At 40.0% G+C, this 16555-nt stretch overlaps 2 protein-coding genes and 1 long non-coding RNA gene across 6 annotated transcripts in view; all 3 read right to left on the reverse strand.

Moving 5' to 3' along the window:
- LOC112557938 overlaps positions 1 to 16555 on the reverse strand; it is a 177145-nt gene that overhangs the window by 49752 nt on the left and 110838 nt on the right. The window lies entirely within an intron of this gene.
- On the reverse strand, positions 1308 to 9643 carry LOC112557920 (speckle targeted PIP5K1A-regulated poly(A) polymerase-like). Of its 4 annotated transcripts, none has more exons than XM_025228070.1 (11): positions 9368 to 9643; positions 8903 to 8987; positions 8308 to 8498; positions 7446 to 7700; positions 7042 to 7159; positions 4739 to 4866; positions 4186 to 4430; positions 3408 to 3634; positions 2928 to 3010; positions 2465 to 2607; positions 1308 to 1421 (listed from the first exon to the last, which is right to left on the reverse strand). In XM_025228070.1, exons 2-10 carry the CDS (start codon positions 8943 to 8945, stop codon positions 2566 to 2568), a joined length of 1332 nt encoding a protein of 443 aa, XP_025083855.1. In that variant the 5' UTR covers positions 8946 to 8987; positions 9368 to 9643; the 3' UTR covers positions 1308 to 1421; positions 2465 to 2565. The 4 variants fall into 4 exon arrangements, with proteins under 4 accessions (XP_025083855.1, XP_025083854.1, XP_025083856.1 ...); XM_025228069.1 differs by having other exon boundaries at positions 8903 to 8990; XM_025228071.1 differs by having other exon boundaries at positions 8903 to 9070.
- On the reverse strand, positions 11126 to 14952 carry LOC112557933 (perlucin-like). The gene is made up of 5 exons (XM_025228092.1): positions 14794 to 14952; positions 14392 to 14492; positions 13489 to 13579; positions 12370 to 12598; positions 11126 to 11756 (listed from the first exon to the last, which is right to left on the reverse strand). The coding sequence occupies exons 1-5, from the start codon at positions 14840 to 14842 to the stop codon at positions 11744 to 11746; spliced, it is 483 nt and encodes a 160-aa protein (XP_025083877.1). The 5' UTR covers positions 14843 to 14952; the 3' UTR covers positions 11126 to 11743.

Raw genomic sequence — 16555 nt, forward strand, 5'->3', positions numbered from 1 at the left:
CAGCAGAGTGTGGTGGCCGTGAAGTAACAACAGGGGAGGTGGAGCCAGGAGTCCACAGGGTGTGTGTTGAGTAGGGTAAACTTGCTTCTGCAGAAGATAAGGCCTGCGGTGACTTAGGGTCAGAGAAAGGTACATTTTCTGGTAATGCTTTCTCTCTGCACCCTTGGCATTGCACCTTTGGCTCATCATCCCCTGGCTCACTCAGGTCTTTCTCACTGAAAATCTGTTCTGAACTACTTTGGGAATTCCCTTCCTCATCACTAGAATCCCAGTCATCTCCAATTACCTCACCATTCTCTTTATACAGTGTGAACAGGAATATATCGCGCAATGTCTGGCACAGAAGTTTCTGCACGCACCTGTACCAAACTCTGCGGTAATCTCCACCAACATGCAGTGCTGACAGGACATGATGGTTGACCACAGAAAGGTCAAGGGACAGACTGCAGGTCAATTCTTTAGGTTTGGTAGTTCCTGTGAACAGAAGAGACTACGTTACTAGGCTTAAGGTCACCTGTGGGTTTGGAAGTGCTAATGAACATGAGAGACAAAGTTACCAGGCTAAATTTTTGATAGCATCAGTGTGAATTCCAAGATCACCATGAAAACAATATTTTCATGTATCTTTACTTATTAGGAGAAATGGCTATATACTTATCACTATAGTTCATCAGCTGTACCAGTTTCCTAACGAAAATTGATTATTTTAAAACAAAAAACTCTTCGTCAGCAAATTCTTAAGAAAGTATGCAAGAAGAGAAAAATATTGAATGCAGGTGAGTAGACTGAAATCATTAAAATTATGATCTTCAGAAATTTAGTTACAAACAATCAAGTCTAGACTTGTAAGATTTTTCTCACCAGTAAGTGGTATGGACAAGGCCAAATCATGGCTTGAAATCTGGCAGCCAAGACTAGAGAAAAGACAAGGAAGACCCCATCCTGCAAAGGATGATGACGCCACATTCTTCCAGTGATCTGAGAAACCCCAGCCAGCAGTCTGTTGAAGAGGTTTCCCAAAATTTAAAAAAGACATATCATGCAAAACACAACATTTTTTCTTTTGGGATTACCACATTTTAATAAATCAAATTTTAGTAAATTAATGTATCTGTATAGTAATCTCAGTTTGACATTCTGGAAGGTTTTATAAATTGGATAAAACAAAGCATGAGCAAGTTCTTGGATTCATATAAGAAAGTGATTGCCCACAGTTGTTCAAAATGAAGGTTTGTTTCTATCATGCAAACCAGTGAACAAAACAGGCATGTTAAAAAAAAGTAAAAACAAAAAGTTAAAAAAAAAACCTTTGATGATGCCATTTGTATCTCAGCAGTCAGCAAATCTTTTGTGCGACCATTAACATTGAGTGCAATGTTGTGACTCAACACAAAAGGATCTTGGACAGCCATGGCTTTAACCTGTTAGCAAACAGTTGTAAGTCAAATATCTTAGATGATGATTTAAGCAAAAATCTTCAACTTCTTAATAATTTTCTGACTCTGATGTCCTTGTTTACAATTTTGCATTTTGGTATTGACCAGAGGGATGTGATCTGTGATTCAGGCAGCAACTGTGACAATTTCATACTGTTACTGGAAGCAGCATTCCTGTAATTCTTAAAAAAAATGATACACATTTTTCTTGCATAATTGACCAAAACTGAACTTTCTTCTTGAACTCTAGATACATTTAAGTGGCTTAGAAACTTGTGAATTCATTTTTACACAAGCTGGTAAATTTTATTTGGACAGTGCGTGACCTTGTCCATTTGTTAATTCATTCATAACACAAGGTTTAGACAGAGCTTGTTATTCTAGAATGCATGAAAACACCCTATGTTAAAAAAAACAGGCCTATTGGTTATTTCTGAAGTTTTATTTAGGTCTTAAACTCTGCTTTATCTATTTTGTGCAGCAAATTTTCAACTCTATAATCTTTTGTCTGTGTTAAGACACCACACATTAACTTTCTCTTTATGCATTGCTCTCAGAGAAGCAAAAGTCTTCACATCAAGTTATGCATAAACTAATACATAAGGAAAGAAACTGATGGCTTCTTTAGGGATTAATTTCTACAAATTACTTCCCTTACGGAGCTTAAATAGTCAACCAATCAAGTATTTTATTATATTTAAAAATAGACAATGAACCAGTTGGTCAAGAGCTCTAGTTGAGACAGTAGCTGGCAGTTACTCAATCTGACATGGATTTGTATTCTAACAGCATAAATGACAAGATAATAGTAACATTTGAAGTCTATTGGATACAGTATTTCAATAAAATATTTTATTGTTTGGCAATTTATATTTGTATACATATTTTGTGTAAATTTTTTTTAAAATTTCTGCCTTGTAGCCTACTTTCATGATAGAAGCTCTCCATCCCATACAATTACCATCTTTCATTTGAATTCAATAGAAGAAAACAAAAACCTACAATGCAGTAAATTTATGGGCACAAACCTTAAAATCCTTGATGATTGGGTTTAAATCACGTTCAGCAAGAAACTGATGCAGTGGAATAGTGCTGGCTGTTCGTGTCAGGATCACACTTGAAGAGAAGTCTATGTGGGAAAAAAACTCAAAGAATCCCTGAAGCAGCTGATCTGCAGAAATATACATGTGTATGAACAAGAGCAGTTACATAATTTTGCCAACATGTGTGAAGTCCTGAAAATGGCAATTCAAACTACATAGGACAGGTACACAACCACATTAGCATGGATTTTGAGTTTCTGTCAATTTTATATTTTATAAAAAACTTTTGCCAACAGTAAAATCTCAGAAATTCCAATTTAGGCTCTTGAGCCTCAATAAAAGGAAGTCCATGCCACCATCAGTGCAAGAGTCACAAAGTAAGTCAAAATCTTCTTTGGGTTAAAAACTCCCAGCATCCAAAAGGGAAAGACATTACAAGTAGGCTCACCAGCTGTCTGTGTGTTAGTAGAGGGAGGTAACAATGAAGGGATAGAGCAGTTCCAGCTCTCAATGAAGCACGCTCTTCTGGTGCTGCAATAGAAGAGCCTATTCTCCTGTCAAGGTTTATAAGGATGCTACACTTATTCTCCTGTCATTAGCTTTAGAAGGCTACCACACTTATTCAAGAGCATGGAAAAATCTGGACATCACTGATAATGTGTAGTGACATGCCATATTATTTTATTCTAGTGAACACAAGGATGATCATACTGTTTGGAAATATTTTACCCTGTAAAAATTACATTTTGCTACATGATTTCCACAATACAAATAAATATATGCTCATCTAGATTTACCTTTGAGACTTGTGCCCAGCCACAGACACTTTTAAAAGACACGTTTTGATCCTACATCATAATTAAACCATCGCAAACTCTTTTAAAAAGAAAACAAAAAGGTTCCAAAAGAAGAAAAGCTACACACTCACCTGCTGTTTCTGACAGCTCGTGTACTGTGGGAAGAACCGGTGGATCAGTTCTGGCCAGATAAAACATTACCAAAAGAGTCAGGCAGTAGTTAGACAGACGTGGCCCTGAAGCAACATTACCAGCAACTTGCCGCCATTTGGCCCAGTAGCGGACAGCACACATCAGCAGCTGTACTCGATAGTCTTGGGAGCAGAGGCGCAAAAGCTGCGTATTCTTCAGAGCAAGCCTGAGACAAACCAATCAACAGTCTGACAGAAACCTATTTTAAGGGAATAAGGGCATTAAAATGCAGTTTACAGTCCATTTTACAAGAAACAGGTAATCAGAAATGCAATTTGAAAGGTATACACTTCCAATTTTGCTGTGATGTGGTCAATGGACTGGATATTTACAGTTTCCACAGTTAATTACAGGATGAGAGAAGGAGCCCACGGAAATCCAGGGGAAAACTCCCCACGCTAATTACAACAGTTTGTCTCAAGAGATATAACATTGGAGAGATCAGTCTACAATACCTTATCTCTTGTTTCATCAAAGTATTAATAACAATGAGGATTTACATAGTATCTTTGAAAAGATTTGCTCATAGCACTTTACATAAATCATACATAGACTAAATCACCAACAACCCTGCACCCATATTTGCATACAACAGATATGCTCACTTCTACAACATACACTTCTCATGCACAAAGTAAATTACAGACACATGTTATAGATGTTCATGGTCAGGACAGGGTTGCAAGTAGCATCCTTCCTTGGTTAGTTTCCTATTACCTGTTGTTGATGGACACATCACACTTAATGCCAGTCTGAACGTGCAAAAAGCGAGTAATTGGACACCGTGTACTGGGAATAGTGGTGACATCTGCACAGCACTGTGCATGGTATGTCAAGACACGTGACAAGAGCCGCACACGGTCCACCAAGGGCATGTTTCGCAAGTGGGATGGCAGTAAGGGCCCAGAAGTAGTAGGTATCGACTTGATATCCCCAACAAAAGGCAGCACCACTGGCTTTAACTGGTGAACAAAGCAGAGAACAACAAAATTTCCAACCAAAACCAGCAAATTTGTTTACGGCATAAGCTGCAGCATTTCCAAATTTTTTTTTTTTTAACCTGAGGATTCAGGCTCCACTCTTTGTTAATGAAGTTTGTTTGATATTTTAAATTTCCATAACATTGGGCAGATACCACAGTTAATTACCACATTGGGGAGATGCCACAATACACACCCATCCCCTGTCTCTTTCTTTCTCTCACACACACACACACATGTTCACAGTATTCAGTTTGCCCACCATCCTCCATGTCCTTCATGTTTCCTACCTTTTTCTTTAGGTCTTCCTCATCTTCAAGACTGATTTCATCATCATGAAAATCCAAGAAGACATCCATGTCACAGCCTTTCATACCATATCCATTAATCGATGATCCAAACAGATGGATGGTGCAGGCTGGGACAAAACAGAATGATACTATATTTGCGATCCTTGCAAATTAGAAGGAATCCATAAAAAATACCATTTTTAGTGGTAAATTGTTTTTCTTTGGAAGATGGGATGACTATGTGGAGATCACCCTCTAGCTACCTCAAATCTAGCTGTCCAAACCTGTTCCAGTCAAACGACCACAAAACAGGAGGACATGAATCAGTTCAGCCCCACTCCCATCCCAACATGTCATGTCACCCTCAACTCCAGTTTTTCGCATGGAATGAGTTTGGAACCCACTGCGGGAAGGTGGGAGGTAGTTAGCTGTCAAGTCATCTGCTAAGTACTTGAAGAAAGAAATTTTACCACAAAAAATGGTATTTCTTTTTTGTACTGTACCAGATGAGATGACTATGTGGAGACTAAATAAAGGTGGAGGTGATGGTAACCCACCCTGGCAGCAAACCTAGCAATACACTAGGTGAAACAACAAATTAACACACCCCAAATCCAGCCTGGGCTGTAGGCTGTGAAACCGCCTTAACTGTGTTAATGAAAGCTGCCTTAGGAATGGCCAAATAAGATCATCTGAGAGTGGTGCATCTGTTCCACATTCCAGAGGCCCAAAAGTCTTAATCCCTTACGGGATAAACAGCTGTCCAAACAGAACAGGCTGACCACTGACTTGATAGGTATTCAGTGTGCCCTATTAGGAGACTTGATGATCTGTGTCAGGAATCTCAACCCAAATGGATGAATCCTACTTTGGCACCATATCTGACCCGTCTGAGTAAATGAACCACCCAACGTCATTCAGGTAATAAGGACAATCAGGTTGGACTTCATCCTCTGTCTTGACAGTGTATAAGTAAAGGTCCAGATAAGTGGAGACTGCAGTCTGAGCCTTCATGCAGCTCAGGTTAATAACTGCTTCCATAATCTGGGTAAACACCCGAGATGTCAGGCCCAGTTCAACAGGCCTCATCACCACTGACAAACTCTGCCTTTGAATGTCAATGCCGAAGGTGTGCCACTGACAGGCGCCTCAGTCTGTGCAAAGGTGACTGTCATGTCTATGCTGGCTGCAATCTGCTACAGCAGCCGCCACTTACTGGCCTAGAGTTCCGTGAGGCGGGCAGCAAAGTGTTGAAGCTGCTGAGATCTAATGGGTCTCAATGCCCTCCTGGCTTAGTGAACAGGAATATATAGTAGAAGGCCAGCAGGTCTGTCCGCTCCCTTCCTGAATAGCATACTTTTAGAGCAGTAATGCAATTTCGCTTTACAGAGACACTATTCCTGGCATTGGCGATCGCGTGCAAGGTCTGTCTATGAATGACAGTCTCAATCCTTTGGTGATCACTGCATAGACCCAAGGATCTGAGGTCCAAAAAGTCTCCCGCTGGGACCTGTGGACTTTAATGTGGGAGTGTCAGGGTGTCTTAGAGGAGGTGAAGCTGGTGATGTCTAGTCCAATTCTTCTTGTTGTCTCTCGAGGGACTGTAAGCCCAGTTCTGTTAGTGAGTGAGGAAATAATACCAGTCCTAAAGACAAGGCCTGACAGTCCTCCAGGCAGACAGAGCTGGACGACGATCCAGTCTCGCTGATGAATGTAGTGTCCATCCAGGATCTTTTGGAACGCAGTTTGGCAGTGTCGTTTCTGTCTTCTTGAATTACCTGCAGAAACTGTATGGCAGGCGATGGCCGCACCCCATGCCTCGGCAGACCGGGTCTCTGTTTAGAACTCATTAGTATGCTATTGACGTTTACATGACAGGCAGTCATTGCTGCGAAGATGTTAGCATGTAGCCATTACCGTAATTCACAGGCCGCATTGGTATATCCAAGAGATTGTACGAAGCTGACACGTCTTAACTGCGTGAAGCCAGGCGAAAAACTGGAGTTGAGGGCTTACTAGCGTGACAGGTTCTGAACTGGTTTTCTTTACTACTGTTCTGCTTTCATTTGACTGAAACAGGTTTGGACAGCTGGATTTGAGGTAGCTAGAGGGTGATCTCCACATAGTCATGTCATCTGGTACAGTACGAAGAAGAAAACAATGCCGACAAACAAGAAGTTATGAAAAGGCTCACTTATTACATTTTAAAAATATGCTAACAAGTTGTGCTTATCTTGAAGCTTAAAACAAAACTGTTTGTAACTAAAACATGTACACATGCACTTATGAGAAGAACCACTCACTGGGGAAAAAGGGGAGAAGACAAGCATGTAGATAATGGCACAGTTCGGTCCGATTTTTCAGATCTTCTTCAGATAACCTGACACTATCAAACAGCAACTGCATCTGTCCCACCACCTGCTTTAGTGAAAAGAAAATAAGAATGACAGGAAGAAAAAGTTTAGCATGTTAAAATATCTTCATTACAGTAGGAGACATCCTTAATGACTTTGTTTTCCAATTTTTCTGTAAAAGGAAAGATCAAAAAACAACAGTTCAATGCCCTTAAATGAAACCAAATTATATACCACAATTACAGAAAAAGATCATAAGATAGTGTATATCCATGCATGTTGTATCTGCTAACACGAACATGAGCAAAAAACCATGCAAGTGAAAAGAAAAAAAAAAAGCAAGAAATACTGACAGAATATTCTTGCAGCAAAATATGCATCAAGTGCTCATGCTCTGCCTTTTTCTGAGCCTCTGCTTGCTCTGATACAGCGGCCTTGGCCTTCTGCAAGTTACTGCGGACTTCTGAAAGAATTCTGTGTCCCGCAATCGAGGTGATGGGTCGACGAGGTCGTACAGTCAGTTGGCTGCCAGCGAGCTGATGGTCTGGATGTGCAAGAGCTTTCTGCACAGCAGACTCATTATCAAAGTGCACGATACAGTATCGGCCCTGGGAAAAAAATGAGAAAAGAAAGAAAACACAAATAATAACTCGGTCTATAACTAAAAGATCACAAGTATCCTTTCCCAGAAATAAGGCTTATTATGGCTTCAACAGACTTATTACAGCTTGCATGCTTTCTTATCTTTCTTTGTACACCTGGTCTTATTTTACACACTTACTAACATTTTCACTCTATGCAAAAGGCCTCAGAAAAAAAAGACAAAAGAAAAAAAGAAGGTATGTACCACAGTTGCACAGTGTAAATAGTCATAAAATGCTTGGGAAGATAAACCTTATTTTAGCTTTACTCGAAGACAGCCCAAAGAAAGACTAATTTTGAAAACAATCTTATTACAAAATTAGCAAGCAAATATACTGTATATTCGTGCTTGAAATATGCCATAGGTTACAGCTAACAAGACAATTTCAATCTCTATGCAATATGTGACGTATCATTTTCTGCAATAATTTTTAAAAATACAATTCCATACTTCAGAATACGAAATTGTGTTTGTCTATCAGATTGTGTAACATAAAACCTAGTAACAAAAAACTATTTTATTCCAAATCTACAAAGTGGTTATTATAACATTTATAATTATCATACACTGACCTTTTCTGTGGCAAGCATGACTCGGCTGATGGCTCCAAACTGGGAGAAGTATTGGCGAAGCATAGCCTCTGTAGTGGTAGTAGAAAAGTCACGACAATACAGACTGCATCGTGCCTGAGTACGTCGTCGTTCAACGGCAGCCACTGCTTGCAAGTGGCGCCGACCCTTTATATGATCTCTCATATTGATCTCTATTGCAAAAACATAAATTCGATTCTCTCATGCTGATCTCTATCACAAACAAACATATATTCAATTCAGGAAGTAAAGAATGATGAACTTCTTTTTTTTACTAAATTTTGTTGCTTCTGGGTTAGGAATATGGGAAAAATATGCAACAATGACAGCAAAATTATTGAGCTTACAGTTTGTATCAACACTAGAACTAATACTTTCAAATGCAAAAAAATTGAAAAATGCTCAAAATAATGGGTTACAAAGTTTCGTTTTGGTTGCCAAAGGTAGTCTTTAATCGCTTGTGGAAAACTTTTTTTTAATGTGTAATTTGCAGCAAATTTAAGATAAAACAACAGAGTGAAAGAAAGAGAGGGTGAACGGGAAAGAGAGAAAGAAATGATAGGTGTCTATAACTCACCAGACGAGACACCAACGTTACAGATTTCACAAAACAGTGCCATCTTTCAGAAGCGGAAAAGCGGGCGGAAATCTATATACTGATCCTGCTGGGTGGGGGTAAAAAAACCAACCAACTGTGATTAAGGCTTGAGGCTGTCAGCTTTACTTGTACTTTAACAACACCGGGCTACAACAGCATCGGACAAGCATCATCATAATTATGACAGTATTAGTTGTCTTTTCATTGTTATTTTGTCTCAAGATACTCTACAGGAAAGTAAATAATATCTGTAAGAAATGTTCTCCTTTCATTCTACTTTCGATGTCGAAATACTGTTTGTGTAGCAACACATCTTTCAAATTGAGTTTTTTGTTTTTGTTTTGAACAGCAATAAAATACTCTTCAACTATCTTAGGGAATGATAAAATAGCACATGCATTTATTTATGACGTAGATGTCAGACACAACATGATGAATGTCTACCTCAGCTGCACAGGTCGTTAACTACAGCGCCGCCATGTTGTTGGGATCAGCGGAAATAGAATTAACCCCATCTATTCTACGACCGTCGTCACACTCGAGACGAAGGGAAAATTACAGAATAAGACAAATTCTTGCATTGTTATAAGTACACATGCAACAACTGTTGTCAAGGCATATATCAATGCAAAGACACATCACAGTATCGACAGTCAGCTTCGCTGATTGGAATGTGATTGTAGTGATTAGAGTTATCCCGAGGGCAACATCCGGGTCTTTCTCAACTAAAATATTATTTTGTGCGTTGGCCTGGCGACCTGCCGCATTATGTTGAACCAATACAAATCTCATCAAACTTTAACAGTGCCCGGTGTTTGTCGGCTGAAAGCACGCAGCACGACACATTTATAGTTTTAGATTGGTGTTGGCTGCAGTTGATTAGGATTCGAATCAGCTTGACAGGAAATTCACTTCCGTCTTTAGACTGGACATGTGTTGACCCTTTACTGGGTTTTAGTTTGAAACTTAATAATAGTTGAAGCATCATCTGGTATCAGCTTTAGCTAATGTTTGAAAAAGAGGTTTTCTAATCAACATACGGACAAACTGCAGCCCATGGACTGTTTTCAGTTGTAATTGACTGAACAGCACGATATTGCATGCATGACTGACATTTGTCAGATTTTCTAGTGATGTAAAATTTGTTGAATTATTTGAAGGTTAATTAACATTGGACCTGATCACGTCCACACGTGATGGGAGACCTTCCTATGTTCAAATTGCCGACTGGAACAAATAAATTAAGTTGGTCATTATCATCGTCGGGGTGGGATATAACGTCGCCCTAAACTTGACAAACCAGACACTACTTTTTATTTCTTGCTTGTTTTAATCTTTGTATCTGGTTTCATTTCGCACGAAATGTAACAAAAAGTTATTTAATAATAAAAGGAATAGTGTGTATGGCATAATTAAAACAACTGAATGAATCTGTTGTGTTGCGCAAGTATAATAGTGATGACATAACTGCAATATGTCCACGAGTGCCAAAACTGCGTATGACACTACGTGTTAAATGTATACATTCTTACCACAAAGATTCACGATTTTTTTACTTTGCAAAATTGTTATATATATATACGCGCGGCGGCGCATACTGTCGAGCGCACTAGCACGCGCTATAAAGAGGGAATGAGGAGGTTAGCGCATACTTCCTTGTCGCAGTGCACACATACACATACGTCTCTCTCACACCATAGACGGTCTGTGGGGGTGGAGATTGGACCCCCGCACCTGAGGGGGGCCCCGCGATAGGAGATTCTTCTTTCTACACGTACGGCTCTCCGCCCCGCATGACACTCACCCAGGGCCCCACTAATAAGGCCGCTGATCGCAAACACAAAGAGACAGATAGGGAGAACACTTAATTAGGCTTCTAGAGACGGATGCCAGAGAAGGCAATGTTACGGGAGAAAGATATAGAAAAAAAGAAAACCGATACTTTTTCCGATGACATTACTTTTAATTCCGCATAAAACCTAATGCTCTTGTGTGTGTGTTCTTGTTGTCCTGTCGACTTCGAACGACAGATGATACCAGGGGTGGGTTTCATATCAAGGTTTGACGTCAAGCTTATTTTTTCCAGATGAACTTTAAACATCTCCGGTCAGTCCGTTGGCTTGTGTGCATGTAAGGTCATGAAAATAGGTCCTAAGTCGTCAGTCTCTTCACGAAGTCGACCTGCGAGATCGGAGATTTAAGACATTTTCAAAACTTTCAATTGAAATCCGCTTCAATATATTCGGTGACCCTTACAGTAGTTCAAAAATGGGGAACTGCACTGAAACCTTTACCCCACAAACTTGCCATGGTAAAAATTTTGAGTTTTTTTCTTTTGACGTGGTTCACTAACATATCTAAACACTAATGAATAAAAGCATCCAAAGACTGTCTGCATTTTCTGAGGATAGGAATAAATTCCTCAATCTCATGTGTTCGTAATATGTTACCTGGATAGTTGATACCAACATAAATTTAGTAATATAAATTTTAAAACATTTTATTAGAGAATTTTAACTTCAGAAAACACTTTCATAAAAATAACAACGCCAGAACAGGTTATAAAAAATATATAAAATGTCCATACATCGCTTCAAGCACAGTTTGTAATTTCTGTTCATGTGTGCATACTCAGCAATGCAGTCTTTGACATTTTCTTTTAAATATATTTTCTGTTAAGTAAATGTAAACAAAAAAGCATTTAGTATGACGTCATTCATTCTCGGTCCAGTCAAATTCATCAGTAAGCAGTGATCCGGGGTACAGATACACTTTCTGTCGTTCGTGTCTTGGACCAGTTCTGGCAATGGTCAGGCTTCACTAGCCTTCAGCCCTGCAGAGAAAATTCATGAAAGTGCAATTATATCGAGACTGACAAAATTTGCCGTGCACACAGTTGTTGGTTATATGATGTACAACATGTCTTTTGACCTTAATTCAAAAGGAATTAATTGCACTTCAATAGGACAATCTCCTTTAAGAGACTATGAGATGCTGTCTCTTTCTCCTTTTTTTGAAATTTATTTTTAATGGAGATCATATCTGTTACCTTTAAAATGTTTATAACGGTTATAACCTAATGGTTATCTCCCAATGATAACAACGCTACTCTTTGTTTCGAAACTAAATACAAGGGGAGATTATAAGTATATTTGCTCAATTATATTTCAAATGCCACCTAAAATTATTACTCCCGAAGCTCGAAATCCCTTGAAACATCGATATAAATTCCTTTGAAACATATCACTAGGCGCACAGAATAACTGTGAACTTTGTCCTTTTGTAGAATGGACAACGGAAAGTCATCACATGAACTGTAGTTAAGAAACTTTCACGAGAATCTAACTTTCATTTTCGGTTAATGAGCATGGATGATGATGATGGTGGTGGGTGGATGATGATGATGATGATGACATCAGAGACCTATAATGTCGCAGTACACTTACTCTCGCTCGCAGATGAAATACTCTTTGGAGGTGCAGTCTCCGTCACCCCAGGCCCAGGCGAGCTCCGACTCCATTCGCAGGCAGCCTTGGCCTCCGTTCTGATTGTTGGGCTCCCCCCTGCCCCAGAAGAAGTTCTCAACCTCCGACAGACGGTAGGCCCAGATGAAGACACCCTCCTCCAGAATGTCAACGGCTCCTATCCAGAAGTCTTTGTCATGGGGATAGGCAGCTGTCAACGGTCATTAAATGTAAGTAATGAGGCTGGAGTTGATTGAGGTAGTTGATGTGAATAGCAACAGCATCAGACACTTTCATACATGGAACTCGTCAACATCTAATCCCATTTCACAATCACAATTCTTGAAAAATACTATACTAAAGCACTTTCTCAAAATATTTGTGATAAATTATATTAATCTACAACTTGATGAGGTAAATGTAGCATTCACGAGATGATGAATTATTCTGACAGAACAGATTTTGATCTGATCTCACCAAACTACAAAGGTCGAAGGCAACAGCATTTGATTTAACCCCTGACTTTCAGGAGAAGTTTAACTAGTTCAAAATTTTTTGTGACAGTAAAGGTGGTGGGCTGACCAAGAGAAGAGAAATTTCCAATAGTTGAGATATTAGGGTTATTTAAAAACTACAACAAAATTATTTGAAATGTTAATTGCTTTAACAAGAGCAAATGCTCAACCTGATATTTGTACATATTTACTCATATGCGATTTTTTACGCCAAAACACACACGCACACACACAGCCCCACCGACACACCTAACCTATCCCACCTCCCTACACACATACACCTACCCGCGGGTGATCACCCACCCACACACACATCCCCACCCACCCATACGCCCCCATCTCTCATCACCCCCGTCATACATCCCCCTCGTCCCACACAGATCTCGTTTTGGGATATTCTGAATGTTTGGTTTTTTTTTTTCTTCAGATGCTCCGGTTTCCTCCCTCCTCCCTTTTCCCCCATAAACTGCGAAATCATCTGTAGGTGCAAACTATTTCCCACCAAAGCAAGCAACCAACAATGTTTAACTTTGTGACAGTGTTCAGCATGGAGTTTATCGGGTGCTAGTCTGAAACTGTCGCTTACCCTTTGTGGTGTTGATCAGAGACACCAAGAAGCGGTGTTCGCCTGCGCTTTCCACGATAGCAAGCTCTCCTCCCAGAGCCCCGCAGTACGCCTGCAGCACACGCACACAAGTAAACATCACAAATAACAACCTCATCCCAACACTAGAGGATTTTAAAAGCAGTCAACAAAACGTAAACAGATATTTTGTTGATGACAGTCAGTCAGCTAGTCACCTTTGTTTGTTTTTTTAAAAACTGTGCTTACTAGAGGAAAGCAAATGGTCGCTATGTCCAAGCACCTCACATGAAGCTGGAAACTGCTACAAAATGGGGCTACGTTGTGCGGCTACGTTGTGACGTGACGCTGTGCATTACGTTGTGACGTGACGATGTGCATTACGTTGTGACGTGACGCTGTGCAATGCCTTGTGAGGTGACGTTGTGCATTACGTTGTGAGGTGACGCTGTGCATTACATTGTGAGGTGACGCTGTGTTTTACGTTGTGAAGTGATATTTTGCTTTCATGTGATGAAATGACTTTGTGGGGAAAGGTTGTGATGTAACGCGAGAAAGCGTTGCAGTGACGTGAGGTTACTTTGGTGGCCCGATCTGTAAATGGTGTTGTTTCATTATCATTTCGGTACTGAAAATTTCCATATTTTGTAAATTTGTGTTCCCTTGATCTAGCACTATCGTCTTTTTCTGTTTATTCCATCTTTAACCCCTTTAGTTTTACAGTTTTAATCGTTTATTGCTACCGTCCTCTAGTTCTAGTACTGAAATAGTGGCTTCCACCATTTTGGTGTAGCTATTTCCTTCCGAGTTTATTTTCCCTTGCAAGTCCTGATCTCGATCTTTGGTTCATGTAGATGACAGAGATGATACTTAAATACCGATTTCATGACAGGACAGAAAACGTACCATGGCCTCCGCCCAGCTGCCTTCTGCGCCCGTGGGAATCGCGTAGCAGGATCCTGTATCGGCGTCGAAGTGCCATCCAGTCCTGCAGGACAAGCCACTGACTGAAAACCAAAATCAAGGTAAATGACTTACTGATGTTAACGTGCAGCTCGTCTTCGTATTCCATCATCTCCATCGTCTTCTCTTGTACCGTCATCACCTACAGAGTTGCAGTTATCACCAGCACCAGCACCACCACCACCACCACCACTACTACTCAATTTCACAGTGAGGGAAACTTTAACTGGTTTTAACATGGTCGACGGCGACTGAGGCCAGAATACAATAACATTTAGTAAGTGTTCATGCTGGTAATATTTTTGACATCTGAGGGGGGGCGGAGTAAGTTACAGCTTTACTTACCAGCAGACGCGAAGAGAGCAAAGACGGAGAAGGTGAGCAGTGAATGCATTGTGTTCAGCGCGCGACCAAACGTAGAGTTGGACTGGCGGCAGAAATGGTGGAGCAGAGAACAGCCTCCTTCACAAGTATCTTTGTGAAAACATCAGCAGCACTTGGACGTCAATCAAACATTCTGACATGTTGGACATCGGGGCCCTGTGAGGGTTGCAAGCACGAGGATGAGGACTGATTATCACCGGGCTCGCTTATCTGACAGCCTTGGTGAGAGAGGGCTGTGCTTAAACCAGGTCACAGATGAGATCCCAGAAGAATGAAGAGCGATAAGGTTGTGAGAAAGAAACAAGAGAAATTTAGTTTTTGCACACACAGCAGGTGACTGGTAAAAAAAAAACAAAACAAAAAAAACAAAAAAACAAAAAACAAAAAACAATTCTACAATCTACAGGTGTGCAGGGCTTGAATGCAAAAAATATTAGGCAAACAAACACACAATTATGCTGTTGTATCGACACTCTTCACACACACACACACACACACGGGCACACACACACACACCGCACGCGCACATACACACAAACACACACACTTTCTATTGCAACTTTAAAAAAAAAAAAATCCTGTCCCCAAAATAAAAGCAACAGCAGCAGCAACAACAATACACACAAACTCTTTTTCTTGCAGTTTTTTTATCCCGTTTAAAACAACAACAACAACAACAACAACAACAACAACAAAGCAGACACACATACACACCGATAGCAAGTGGAGGAGATGTGGCAGAAGAGCAGAAGGATATGTGAAGGTGAGAATGCATTCACATTTTGTGAAACTTGTGATGACTCGTTTAAAAGCAAAGCAAGAGAGATGGGATCAAGTTACACATTAGTTTACGACCTGCTCAGAATGATTTTAAAGCCTGCAAGTACAGGCCTCGTATTAAGTTTGTAACAATACCCGACACTCGCCTGTGTACTCGCATTACTCTGATGCTATCAGACCTCACACATCGTTATGTCTTACCTGGCAATTATTCACCAGAGTCTTGCACAAAGCAAATTTCGCCACAAAAAGAAAAAGCCTGATTCTTTTAATTGAATTTTATCACAATATTTTCATCACACACCATTTCTGGAAATAGTATAATTTTAAAAGACTGATAAGAAGAAAGGACAGCAAGAAAGAATTAGAGATAAAAAAAAAAAGAAAGAAAAAGAGAACATGAAAGAAAGAAGTAAATTGCTAAAGGCTTTGAGCTGTTGTATGTCATGTCACTTTATGTGTTGTACTGTACATCTGTGATATGTATTGAATGCTGTACTGTATACTGTACATACTGACATGTGTTGTGATGTGTATTAATACAGTGCTGTGCTGTGCTGTGCTGTGTACTATGCATACTGACATGTGTTGTGATGTGTATTACACTTACTGATCCGTGTTATGTACCATACATACTGACATGTGTTGTGATGTGTATTACACATACTGATCCGTGTTATGTACTACATACTGACATGTGCTGTGCTCTGTGGTGTACATAATGCTGTATGCTGTGTTGTGTCAGCTGTTATTTGGGGGTTTATACTGTTTTTACTATGTGTAATTACATTTGTTCTGTGTCACTGCACACATTGAGCTGTGTTATACCGTGTGACAAGCTATACACAGTAAATACAACCTTGACACATGCTGAACAGCTTGTGATTCCAGTTCTGGGCTCCAGCTACTCGACATCGGAACTCGTTTGAAGAGGTGGTTTTCC

The sequence above is a fragment of the Pomacea canaliculata genome, linkage group LG2, assembly GCF_003073045.1.
Source record: "Pomacea canaliculata isolate SZHN2017 linkage group LG2, ASM307304v1, whole genome shotgun sequence".
Classification (NCBI taxonomy): Eukaryota; Metazoa; Mollusca; class Gastropoda; order Architaenioglossa; family Ampullariidae; genus Pomacea; species Pomacea canaliculata.

Excerpts from the sequence above, each read along its gene's own strand:
- LOC112557933 (XM_025228092.1), bottom strand. The coding sequence starts at position 14,842 with ATGCATTCACTGCTCACCTTCTCCGTCTTTGCTCTCTTCGCGTCTGCT. Across the intron at positions 14,493-14,793 it reads TGCTCTCTTCGCGTCTGCTG|TCAGTGGCTTGTCCTGCAGG; the intron begins GTAAGTAAAGCT and ends TTTGGTTTTCAG. Across the intron at positions 12,599-13,488 it reads TCTGATCAACACCACAAAGG|CTGCCTATCCCCATGACAAA; the intron begins GTAAGCGACAGT and ends GACCGTTGACAG.
- LOC112557920 (XM_025228070.1), bottom strand. The coding sequence starts at position 8,945 with ATGGCACTGTTTTGTGAAATCTGTAACGTTGGTGTCTCGTCTG. Across the intron at positions 7,160-7,445 it reads TTTTGCTGCAAGAATATTCT|CAGGTGGTGGGACAGATGCA; the intron begins GTCAGTATTTCT and ends TTTTCACTAAAG. Across the intron at positions 3,011-3,407 it reads CGAGCTGTCAGAAACAGCAG|CACCAGAAGAGCGTGCTTCA; the intron begins GTGAGTGTGTAG and ends CTTCTATTGCAG.